The sequence below is a fragment of the Myotis yumanensis genome, unplaced genomic scaffold (assembly GCF_028538775.1).
Source record: "Myotis yumanensis isolate MYYU_CA2020_CCGP unplaced genomic scaffold, mMyoYum1.0.hap1 SCAF_15, whole genome shotgun sequence".
Classification (NCBI taxonomy): Eukaryota; Metazoa; Chordata; class Mammalia; order Chiroptera; family Vespertilionidae; genus Myotis; species Myotis yumanensis.
The window spans coordinates 10,441,904-10,454,711 of NW_027223766.1; the positions used below are offsets into that span (position 1 = coordinate 10,441,904).

The window sequence follows — 12,808 nt, forward strand, 5'->3', positions numbered from 1 at the left end:
CAGTATTTCTACATACCACATAGGGCGTTCTCTTTTCTCCACAAACACCATGGAGATTTTTTAAAGGTTCAAGCATTCTTAGTATTCAAGAGGGCTTTTGAAAAGTATGTCCGTTTATGGCAGCGTTGCCCAAGGACTGGAACTGAGCTAGCATGACAGGTTCTAGGATTTCTAATTTAGTCCATGTAATAACCCATGAGAATAGTTTCATCTTCGTCACTTCAGTTCCTTCTCTTTAAAGTAGAAATAAAAATATGAGCTCCTCTTTTCTTCAGAGGAGTGAGAGAGATGTAGAAAGTCTTAAACTCTCTCAATAAATAAATGCGGTGGAAATACAATAGAGCCTCATTTTTGCTTTAGCTCTATTGTATCAAACGTTGTTGTTGCTTAGAAATGAATCAGATAGTCCCAGTACTCAATGGCTAAAGAACTAAGTGTTATAAGGGTAATTTTTGAAGTTTATGATATTTTGGGTTCCTAGATACCGTTTTAGTCTGGCTTTTCAAGCTTTTATAGGATAAATAACAATAGTATAGATGTAGCATTCAGAATTTAAAATTTAGGTGAGTTTGTCGACTTTGTGCTCAAAGAGCTTTAAAGCACCTTTCTCTGTGATAAGAAAATATAAATCTTAGATTCTTAATCATGAATTGTATTGTATCTGTGTTGGTATTTTTTTTTCTGAAAGCCTAATTTTAATGAAGAAATATTGATATTATTTCTGCATATTGCATATCCTTAGTAATTAAGTGAATTACTGCATTATATATGCATATTTCTGCATATTTTTATAATTTTGTTGCAATAACATGTTTGACTACTTTATCTGTTTTTATTAATGTTTTGCTACTCTTTTATAGTCACCAGAGCTTTAATATTTTAAGGTTAACTTCTTTGCAATCTTTTTTTTTCAGGGAACCCATATTGAGATGTCTATTGGAATTATTTTGGGAATTTCAACTATGGCAGGTATTTAATAATAATAATATTCTATTATCTGTATATTTAAAAACATTTCAGTAGGTTAAGCATAGAAGGGGATAATTTATTTGAATGCATTTACTCATTGAAATGTCTACTAGTTTATCTCCTAAATCCTATTCCTTTAATTCTTAATTTTGTGTACATAATACTATGTTTTTCTGAGAAATTTTAGGTACAGTATGTTAGTTGATGGGTAACAGTAATCTACTACATTGACTATGTTAATGAAAAGTTTTTCTTTTTATTACTGGTCACCCTGAAACCTTTCTACCCCTTTTCTCTATTAAATTATTTATTCTCAAGTTGGGTAGAAAAATCAAAGAAGGAAATACAAGATGGAAAATTTAATTTGGTACTATCTTCTGCTTTCCCCTCAATTAACACTGTATTCTTCGTGATGGTGAAATCTGGGGATAGTTCTGTGTTCTGTGTGTTGTATGGAGCACATAAGTAGATGAATTAATGTAAGAGACATTTCTTCTCCTTGATTTCCTGGAGTTTTGGAGTTGTACATATGGCTTTACTTTTCCCCTAATATCCAAATTCCCTTTATCAAACATTATCTGAAAGTTACAACTACAAAATGTTGCACACGTGTTTGAATATTGAACCTAAAATGGAAACTGGCTGCCACAACAGAAAAAAACAACAACCCTGCTCCTTGATGAAGATTATAGAATTCTATAATCTCAGAAGAATTGTGCTCTATTATGAAATCTTGAAATTCCGAGCTATTCAATGAGTTACTTTGGATAAAGTTGTTTTAGTTTGAGAAATGTGGTAACGCTTCCAGACCAGTGCTTTGTTAATTAGAGTGATGTATTCTAATGCTTTTTATGACTTCCACGTGACAATTTACTTGTCCATTTTTCACTTTTTTTAGCTGCTGCTTTGGGAAATCTTGTGTCAGATTTAGCTGGTCTTGGGTAGGTCCATACATTTATTCATTTGTGCATGTCTTTACTTATTTGCTCTCTTTCTTTTCTCCATTCTCCTTCATTGAGAGGGCTAAAAAAAAAAAAAGACATTTATTTGTGTCTTTTAGAGCTAAATTTTAGAGCTAAACTTTAAAATTTCTAAATCAGCAGTACTAAATCTTTGGTGCACATCAACTATTGATGCCCGGGTCACACCCCAGTCATACATAGTAAGTGTTTCTTGGGATGGGGCCTTGACATTTGTGTTTAATAATCTTCTCAAGAAATTCTGACATATACACAAATTGTTCTAAAGCTATCACAATGAAGCAGAGTTAATTATTTATATGTATGTATTTTAGAGACATTTCCAAGGCCGAGACAGGATTAAAAGTAAGAACCCCTGTCATTATTCCACCCCATGTTTTCTCTAGAGAGAGGAACTTTCTAAAGGAATAATGGCCAAAGCATACATGTGTTTGCTTTCTTTACTCCCTGTGGCAGGAATGATGAAACAAACTGTCTACTTAGAAAAGACCAGTTTTCTCTCTTTCTACTTTTACACTCTCACTTCCCAGTGGCAAATGGGCTGGGCTGCCTCCTGAGCCTGGGGAAGCTTGGGAAGTATCAATTAGGCTCAGCTGGCATTAATCATAGTGATACGCATACTCTCATACTCAGTCTTTGGTTTTGTTCCTTCCTTCCTTGGTTCATTGGAGTGGTGAGTTTTGGAATTTGGATTTGGGGCTAATAGAAGTCTACTTAGCCCTATAGTCTAGGCAAAGGCAGCTTTATAATTGGTCTGACTCTACATGTTAGACTTTTGCGCTGCAGTTGGGGCCAAAGCTACCATTAAAAACAGAGTTTCTTTGCTTTGGGGCCAAGGCAAAAATTTTACATTCCTGGAATTTCTGGGATAAATCCATAATGATATCATCCTTCAAACATTACCTTTCCCAGTTTCCAATACTAAGGTTAGTAATGGTATTACAGCTGCTGTGATAGCTTTCTATATTTAATAGAACTAAATGATCTAATACATTGTAAGGCTGCTTCATTTTAGATTGCATCATAAAACAATTATTTTTTGTTAGCGATAAAGATTTTGTTGGGAGACTTTAAAGAACTATTTCTTATTTGCCTTTTAAAAATATCATTAAATAACAAACACCACATTTTATCCATTCTTAGATGCACAGTTTTTTAGATTTAACATACCTGACATTGGGATCCATCCCGTAATCAATGGTATGCATAGTTTAATTGGCATTTTTTCCTTACAGTTCATAAAGTAAGATAGTATCCAATAAGTGAAGGTAAATTAGAATTGATAAATACTTGAAACTGTTATGAAAATTCTAGGCTATTTTTCTTATTATATCTATCTGGTAAATTTGGAAATTTTTGCTTTCTGATGATAGTTATTAATTTATATCATACGTTAAAGTGCTTTACTTGGAATGTAGAATAAGTGCATAAATTGAAATTGTTGTAAAACATTTCTATACCTTGAATTAGCCTTTTTAAAGTAATGGTAGAGAATAAGTTTGCTAAGTCAATTAATTTACCTATGTACTAAATATAGTAATATGGAAATAGTTTTAAACTGGATATATTTATACACAATAAAAATTTATACACAAAGATGTTTATGAAAATGTCGACACCATTTCTAGAGTGCCAATTAATTATAGGTATAAAACTATCTGGTTTCTCTTTGTATTAATTTGTTTTTTACTACCTGAGGACTTTAACAACTTATATTCTGTCCTCGTGTCTTTTTTGAAGACTTGCAGGCTACGTCGAAGCTTTGGCTGCCAGGTTAGGCCTGTCAATTCCTGACCTCACACCAAAGCAGGTTGACATGTGGCAGACGCGTGTTAGCACACATTTGGTAAGTACGTTACGTGGCTTATGAAAGTGAGTTTGGGTGGCCAGAGCAAGTTCAGCCCCTTGAGAAATTTGAGACTAAAATCGATTTGAGTGAAGTTTTTAACACAAATTGTCCAAGGCTTGGCAGTTTTCCGAGGAAGAGTAATTTTTTTTATTGACTTCATATTTTGTAGGTGTACTTCATTTGTAAAAATTCTTCATATGGTTTAGTTAATCTTAAGGTATCGGTTATGTGCTAGACATAAAATGAATATAGTTGTTTTGAGGATTGTTTAGGTAGAGAACCAGACATTTAAACAAATTATAATTTAGTGTGACATATGCAGTAATGGAATTATAAACTAGATATAGGAATAGCACAAGTACAAGAATTAATACTTTGTGGGGAAAAGTTTCTTTTCATGGGGAGATTTCTTGGTGATTATTAGATCTAAGCTGATTTCTAAAAATTATTGGTGAGACATTTACTAAGTGAACAAGAGAATTCCAAGTATATTGACTAGCAAGTAGAAAAGCATGATAAAAACAGGGTGTGTTAACAAAAATACAAGAGATTAGTAATTGCTGGGTTGTGCTATGTAGTAGTTGTACATCGAAGCAATAATGGAAAACAACATGGGAGATGTAAGAATGGATCAGACAGGAAAGGCATTTTTCTGTTGATGTATAAACTGTGGCAAAGAGCTTGAACCCCATACCTAGGTGGTGGAGTGCTATTTTAAATAGGAAGGAAACTGGATGGATCAGTGTTACCAATTAAGAAGAGGAGGAAGAACAACTTTTGTAAGGGAAGAGAATGAGTTCTATTTTGGACACGCTGAATTTGAGATGTTAGTAGAACACTCAAGCAGTGATACCGAGTAGGCATTTGGATTAAAGGTCAAGAGTTGGAGAGGATTGAATTAGAGATGGTGGGTGTAATCATTCATCCATTAATTCAACAAATATTTACTGTTAACCTATTATATGCAGGGCACAGACCTAGGAGCTTTGGATATTATTGGTTAACAAAACAAGATCTTTTTTTTTTCTTTTCTGGTGGATCTTAAGTTCTAGCAGCGTGAGGAGAAAGAAACAATTTTAAAAACTTGATAAGTTAAATATTTAGAATATTAGAAGTTCACAGTGTTATGGGAAATTAAAGAAAAAAAGGAAAGCTAAGCAGAGTAAAAGAGGTTGGGAGTGCTAGACAGATTGCAATACTAAATCGGAGGGTCACCGCAGCCCTCACTGAAAACGTAGGCGATGGTGAAAGCCAGGTGAGAAGGGGATTGCATTGGGCAGTGTTTGAGTGCGATGCCAGGACCAGCAGGATCAACATTACTGGGAACTGATTAGATACTCAAATTCTCAGGCTCTACCTTAAACCTGTCACTGCATAAAAAATTATGTGTGTGTGTCCATATCCTGCAATTTGTAGATCTATTGAAGTGAGATTAGTTAGCTAATATCAATCAGCCAGAGTTGTTGAGGAGTAAGGGTATTCTAACATTCTAGGAATTTGGCTTAACATTTTAACATAACAGTTGGGATCAAGATAAGATTATTTCCTGGGGCCTTCTCTTCTGACATAATTTATAATTGTTTTCTTTCTATATTATGAGCAGGTCCATTTCCCCCCTTCTGTAACAAAAGCACGTCACACACCAAACTGTCATATATATACTTGTTTGTATGTTTATTGATAAAACCCCATAAGCATATGGATTCTGTCCCTCAGTAGTTGACTCCGCTTGGTATGTCTTAGGGTCAAATCTTCTATTCTGTAACATAACATTTGGTTATAAACAGCCTTAGTGGTTGAAGTTAGTAGTGGTTGAAGTTAGTGATCAGCCATCTAGTTATAACATATGCTAACTCTGAAATTTACCTAGAATAGAATATATGCCAGTACACATGTAGTTTCTAACTGACATATGTTGTATTTTAAAGCCTTATTTGTAATTTAGTTGTTTGAAACTCTGAAAATATCTTCTTGCATAATATTACAGATATACTCAAGTCCTCAGTTAGCTCCAGTATAATTAACTATAGGGCCTAATATTATTATAAGACCCGATAATCCTATATAATAAAAGCCTAATATGCTAAGTGTCCGACCATTCATTTGACCATTTGACCAGTCACTATGACATGCACTGACCACCAGGAGGCAGATGCTCCAACCAGTCGGTTAGCTTGCTGCTGCGGTCTGGCCGATTGGGACTGGGCGAGACAGTCCAGATACACCCTGGACCCTCCCACAGTCCCTCCCCGGCCCCCATCGTGCACCAGTGGGGTCCCTCGGCCTTGCCTGTGCCCTCTCGCAATCCGGGACCCCCTGGCGGATGTGAGAGATCCAGTTTTGGTCCTATCCCCGCAGGCCAGGCCAAGGGACCCCACCGGGGCACAAATCCGTGCACCGGGCCTCTAGTAATATATATATATATATATATAACTATCATGATGGAAAAATATGGCCCTAGCCGGTTGGCTCTAGCTGGTTTGGCTCTGTGGTTTTAGCAATGACCCATGACTGAAGGATCACGAGTTTGATTCGGGTCAAGGGCAAGTACCTTGGTTGCAGGTTTGATCCCCGTGCGGGAGGCAACCAATGGTTTCTCTCTTGCATCAAAATTTCTCTCTCTGTGTCTCTCCCACTCTCTTGCACTTTCTCTAAAAATCAGTGGGAGAAAAAAATGTCCTCAGTTGAGGATTAACCATATATATATATAATTTTTTTTCAGGGCCTGGATCAGGGAGCCAGAAAAGGAAGGATAGCCCATTTCTTTCCTCCTTCTCTGCCCTACTGACCATATTGCCCCATTGAGAAAATCGTGTTGGAACTCACTGACTGGCATTCCTAGAGTGAGGGCGGAGAAAACCTTGGTTTTCATGGATGACAGTAACAAGCATTCTAACATTTTGGGTGGGAAGTGTAGTCTACTAGCAAGGGTCATTTCATGTATATGGGGAAGTCAGGAATCTAATATAGTCTCTGTGAATATATATAAATAAATACAAACATTATCTAAGGTCAAAATAAGATTCTAGGTGAGGATTTTTCTTGTCTTCTGACATTAAAATATATGTTCAATATTTAACGAGTGTTTTCTACTTGAATATTCTTTGATGTTATTTTTATGGCAATTTGATAAAAGAAAAATTTCCTGGTTGCTTTGAACTTTAAATATCATTTCTTCTAGGATATTTTTGTAGCATATTTTTATATTTCGGTTATTATGATCAAAAGACATGCAGTCACAGTTGAATTTTATAGTACACTAGAGGCCTGGTGCACGAATTCATGTACAGGTGGGGTCCCTTGGGGTGGCCTGTGGGGATTGGGCCAAAACCCGCAGTCCAGTGCTGCCTGCAGCTCCTACCTGCCACTCCTGCTCATCCGGGCCCCACTGCAGCTGCCACGGGCTCGCGCCCAATCAGTCCTGATCGGGAGAGGCTCGAGCTGCAGTAGCAGCACCTGCCAGCCATGAGCCCTGCATCTGGCGCCCTCCCGAGGGGAGCGGCCTGTGGGATCGGGCTGAAACAGGCTCTCTGACATCCCCCAAGGGGTCCTGGTTTGCAAGAGGGCAGAGGCCAGGCCAAGGGACCCCACCAGTGCATGATCGGGGGCAGGGAGGCACCGCAGGAGGGCTCCAGGGCATGTCCAACCCATCTCGCTCAGTCCCCATCGGCCGGACCCAAGAAGCAAGCTAACCTACCAGTTGGAGCATCTGCCCCCTGGTGGTCAGTGCACATCATAGCAACTGGTCGACCAGTTGACTGCCCCCTGGTGGTCAGTGCACGTCATAGTGAGCGGTTGAGTGGCCTTAGCATATCATTAGCATATTACGCTTTGATTGGTTGAACAGTCAACTGGTCACCAGACGACTGGACACTTAGCATATTAGGCTTTTATTATATAGGATAGTAATTGTTTATCATAGATACTTAAGCAAGGATTCCTCTTACAGCAATAAAATAACTTTCAAAAATGTTTTGTTTTGTTTCCTTAGGGCAAAGCTGTTGGGGTGACTATTGGCTGCATTCTAGGAATGTTTCCTTTGATTTTCTTGGGAGTAGGTGAAGAAGATGAAAAACTGGAAAAGAAAAATTAACCCTCGTAGAGTACCTATAAAAGATGTAAACTAATGTACCTCAACGATTAAATATGCTGTCACAACATTTAGGAATTAAGACAGTAACAGTGTATAGATATGGGATCAAATAATTCAGCATGTATTATGGAAAACACTAACTTATTGTGGCTTGGTTTTCTTAGGACATCTTTTTAAAAAAAACTGTTTAGTATCATTTTGTGTAAATTGTTGAAGTGCTTTTTCATCAACGGCAGTCAACATTTTATCTTTTCCTTCTCTTTCTTTATATATCCAAATATCATTTATCAGTCATTGATGTATTGTACTGACTTGGGGTTTGCTTATTTGTTATGTAATGTGTATATGCATGAAAACATTTTCTGTTGTTGTGTTCCCTATAGTTACAATTCAACCTTAAGATTTTTCCAAATTACATAAGATGTTTGTTGTCAGTTGAAGATTTTTTACTCGCTTTCTGGCAAATCAATTTTGTACTGTTTCACAGAAAACATTCATAATCATATAATTTCGGTCACTTTTATTTACTCCCACATCTATTCAAAACAGATGCAGACTTTAAGTATTTTAAGTTTCTGTTACTCATTCTAATTTCTTGTCTCAAGTGCCAGAGGTCAATCAGAATGAGCAGTTATGTGGTCTTCGTACTACATAAAACCATATATCTTTTTTTAAAAAAAATATATTCCATTGATCTTCCACAGAGAGGAAGGGAGAGGGACAGATAGTCAGAAACATCGACGAGAGAGAAACATTGATCAGCTGCCTCCTGCACACCCCCGACTGGGAATGTGCCCGCAACCAAGGTACATGCCCTTGACCGGAATCGAACCTGGGACCCTTCAGTCCGCAGGCCGACGCTCTAGCCACTAAGCCAAACCCGTTAGGGCAACCATATATCTTAAGTATATTATTTCGAATGGATTGTTTTACTTTTAATTTCTCAATTTTGCATCACTACATGGTGATTTTTGACTAATGAGAGGAAGAAAATTATTATTGTGGGTTCTTTTCAATGATGATTATGGAATTAGAGTGAACTAAGGGGTTTGACATGACACTTGAAAATTAAGAGGCTAAACAAATTTTTTTAGAGAAATAGAAAATGGGAACTGTCAAGAAGGTTTATGGGATAAGTGGTGAAGTTGAAAGGATGTTTGTAAGGTTAATGAGATACAAATTATATTGTTCAGGAAGGATTTGTTCCCTCCAAAATGTCTTTTGATCTGAATTAAATGAGTCTGAGTACTTCCTATTCATAATCCTGATGTTATATCTTGTTTAGTGAATTTTACTTCTGGATAACTTCTTTTGAGGTGAAAAATATTATATATATATATATATATATATATATATATATATATATATATATAAATTTATTTTAGAGAGGAAGGGAAAGGGAGAGAGAGATAGAAACATCAATATTGAAAGAGAATCTTTGATCGCTGACTCCTGAATGCCCCCCTACTGGGGATCAAGCCGCAACCTTGGGCATGTGCTGTGACTGGGAATCAAACCATGACCTCCTGCTTCACAGGTCGATGCTCAACCAGTGCGCTACACTGGTAAGGCAAAAATATTTTATATTTTACTCTTTGCTACATATAGTCTAATAGTCAAAAGTTACATGAGTTAAAATCTTTTTTTTTTCCTTTTTGGTCTTTTTTTCTTCTTTTGTGGTATTTAAATCAGATTCTAGGTTGAAGTTATTTATTCCAATCTTGTATATCTGACTTAAGTATAACTGTGTAGGAATCATAAATTTTAATTTTATGAACCCTTAAAGTTTGTTAGCATGTGGCCTGTTACACATGCTAAAAAAACACATTATGGAGTAGAAAAACTGAAATTAAAATTACTATTTGGGTTGCTGAAATTATTAAAGTTGGTAAATAGATGCAAAAGAAGGGAAACTTATAAGATGGCTGTATTTACAGCTATAACTTATTTTAAAAGTTTATTTGCAAATATTTACTTTGAGCTCTTTTTACAAAGGAACTGATTTTCCCCACAAGGCAATTTACCATAAATTCGCTTCAGTGCACTTCAAAATAATTTAGTGCTATCCCTTAATCATAGATTTTAGAAGGAAAAACATAAATCAAACAATGAAAAAATAAACATATACCATTCTTATTATGTACAAATAGTATGATAGTCTCATTTGGTCAAATTAGAATAGAACTTGATATCTTAAACAAAATTGTGGTTTGTATCTTTCACATAGTACTATACACACACCAAAAAAAATTTTTTTTTATTACTTCAGGAGAGAGGATTAGAGTGCTTATTAAAATTTTTTTTTTGCTAAATATTTATGTGCTTTTGTCCCTAACTTGTATATCGCCAGTCCTTTCTGTTTTCTAAAAAAGCATATTATTGTGGTGCTTCAATTTTTTCTTTATTAATTAAATCCCATATCCAGAAACTGCCTGTAAGTTTAGAAAGGGCTTTTGATTACTGTTGTGTGTTTTTCTTCCTGTTGAAAATAATCTAGTCCTACAGAATCTTTCAGTTTAGCTGAACATCTGCAAAGTTATTTAAGGTGTCAAAACATGTAACATAAAATCTTCATATTGAAAGACATTTTAATTTATGGACACAGTAAAAATTTGCATCATTCAAGTAATTAATTTTCAAAAAATGGCATTCTTTTGTCCTTAACCTAAGATACACATTTTTCCAAGATCTTTGTGTTCTGCACAAAATGATTTCTGAGAAATGGTTCCTTTAAGATAATTACTTTATGTAACTATTATTTTATGTTACTTGTTACCAAGAACCTTATTTCAGATTGAAACTGGAATTCTTATTTCTCATATTAGTTATTTCTTTATTGAGAGCACCATAACTGTGGTTAAATGCAACATGAGCTACTTTTTAGTACTGTCTGTTTAAAATTCATGTTGTCCATGTATGATGATTTATTGACTTCTTGATGCATGTACATTGGGTGCATTTTGTTGCCACTGTATGTTAAATGGTGACCAATGTTTCTACAAAAGAATTGAACAAGAAAAATCTTTTAAGAAATTTGGAATGTGGTTTTGACTTTGAAATTTGATTTTCTTCCTAATCTCAGAAGGGCGTGCTTATTGTGTCGCTAAAGGAAGTAGGATTAATAGATGCCGATTTGTTTGTAGCAATGTCACTGAGACAGTAAAATAGAACTATTTATTACTTCACTGAAACCCACACTTGAGATACAACATTACAGATTATGAGAGAAGAATGATCCCATATGGAGGTAATTTATCTTTAAGGGGATGTCAAAAAAAATAAAAACCTTTAGAAAGATTGGCATAAATTACACTGATGGGAATTTACAGCAGCGATATCTAAGCCTCTATATAATAACGTAGCATTTACTTTGCTCCTTTTCTCTATTACTGCTTCAATTTAATTAGCTGTTATTAGTCTATTCAGATTTTCTGATTCTTCCTGAGTCAGTTTTGTAAGATTGTATGTTTCTAGGAATTTGTCCAATTTGTTGGCGTATAGTTGTTTTGCAGTATTTTCTTACCATCCTTTGTATTTCTGTGGTGTCAGCTATTACTTCACCTCTTTTGTTTCTGATTTTATTTATTTAGGTCCGGTTTCTTGATGAGTCTGGCTAGAGGTTCATTAATCTTGCTTATCTTTTCAAAGAATCAGCTCTTGGTTTCATTGATCTTTCGTATTGTTTTTTTGATCTCTATGTCATTTATTTCCACTGTGATCTTTATCATCTCCTTCCTTCTACTTACTCTGGACTTTTCTTGTTTTTCCCCTTCTAATTCTTTTCATTGTAGGATTAGGTAGTTATTAGAGATTTTTCTTATTTCTAGAGGTAAGCATCATTTTTATGGACAGTTATTGTGTTGCAATGCAGTACCTCGGGAATCTGGTTTTTGTTTCTCAGTTTCCTCCCATTTTTTTTTTTTTTTGCTGCTCTCACTTCTGGAAACTGCTTTGTCTCTCCTCTCTAGTTGTCAGGTTCTAGACTGTATGAACTCCAAATTTTATAGGATTACACTTTGGAGAGGGGGTAGATAACTAGGGGTTTGCATTCACAATGTGAACATTCTGGTGTTTGGTACCATGCTTTCCATATTTATATTCCCTTGTGTAGAAAATGAAAGTTCTAAACTTTCCTCATTTATTTCAAGTCATTTCTTTTTCTAAGCAGATTTAAAGAGAAATGGTGTGTTACAGAACAGCTCTGCCAAAAGCTTAGTAAAATTATTTAGTCTTTCCTAGAAATTGCAGCCAGTGTTTTGGCTATCTGCTAATAACACATTACCCTTTGCATACCATCTGATATCTGGCATGTTTTATAAACAGGCTGAAAAATCTAGGCTGGATGCCAGCTATATTCAGGTTTTATAATTTATCTTTCTGCAATATTCTTCCCACTCAGACAGCTAATAAATAGCTTAACTAATTTAAAAAATCATCTTTTTCCTTTGTCTCTGCAAGATTTAGAAATTCTAAATGCATTTCAGAAAAATAATATTTTTCTGCAGTCACTCCTACCATTGTGTTTGGTGTCCGGTAATGAACCAAATTATGAGGGAGGTGGGTCATCAGAATCATGAGGTTCAATTCCCTCTCTTGAGGATCTTCTAACACCAGAGAGACGGACAATCTTTGGGGATTCTGCAAACTCCAGAATTCTGTGATTCTGAGTGACTCACGTGGCTCACAATGGTGCTAAGGCTTTATAATGCATTATATTATAGTTTATTCTTATATAATTCAACATATTGAGCAATAAAGTCATTTTGACTTATTCCTACTCTGCAGGAAGATTTAATGTAAGTAACCTTTTCAATAAGAACATCAAGTTATTCAATTTCAGGAAAAATAGAAATGAAATATAGCAAAACATCACTTCAGGTTAAATTCTCCATGGTCCCATGACTCCCTGTTGATATC

At 35.5% G+C, this 12,808-nt stretch overlaps 1 protein-coding gene across 2 annotated transcripts in view; it reads left to right on the top strand.

Annotated features, from left to right (window-relative positions):
- TMEM65 (transmembrane protein 65) overlaps positions 1–10,927 on the top strand; it is a 40,223-nt gene extending 29,296 nt beyond the window's left edge. For both annotated transcript variants that reach the window (XM_070391899.1, XM_070391900.1), the window contains 4 exons: positions 915–969; positions 1,868–1,910; positions 3,690–3,795; positions 7,790–10,927. In XM_070391899.1, the coding sequence (XP_070248000.1) occupies positions 915–969; positions 1,868–1,910; positions 3,690–3,795; positions 7,790–7,891 (306 nt within the window). In that variant the 3' untranslated portion in view covers positions 7,892–10,927. The remainder of the gene's footprint in view (positions 1–914; positions 970–1,867; positions 1,911–3,689; positions 3,796–7,789) is intronic.
- Positions 10,928–12,808: the final 1,881 nt, after the last annotated feature.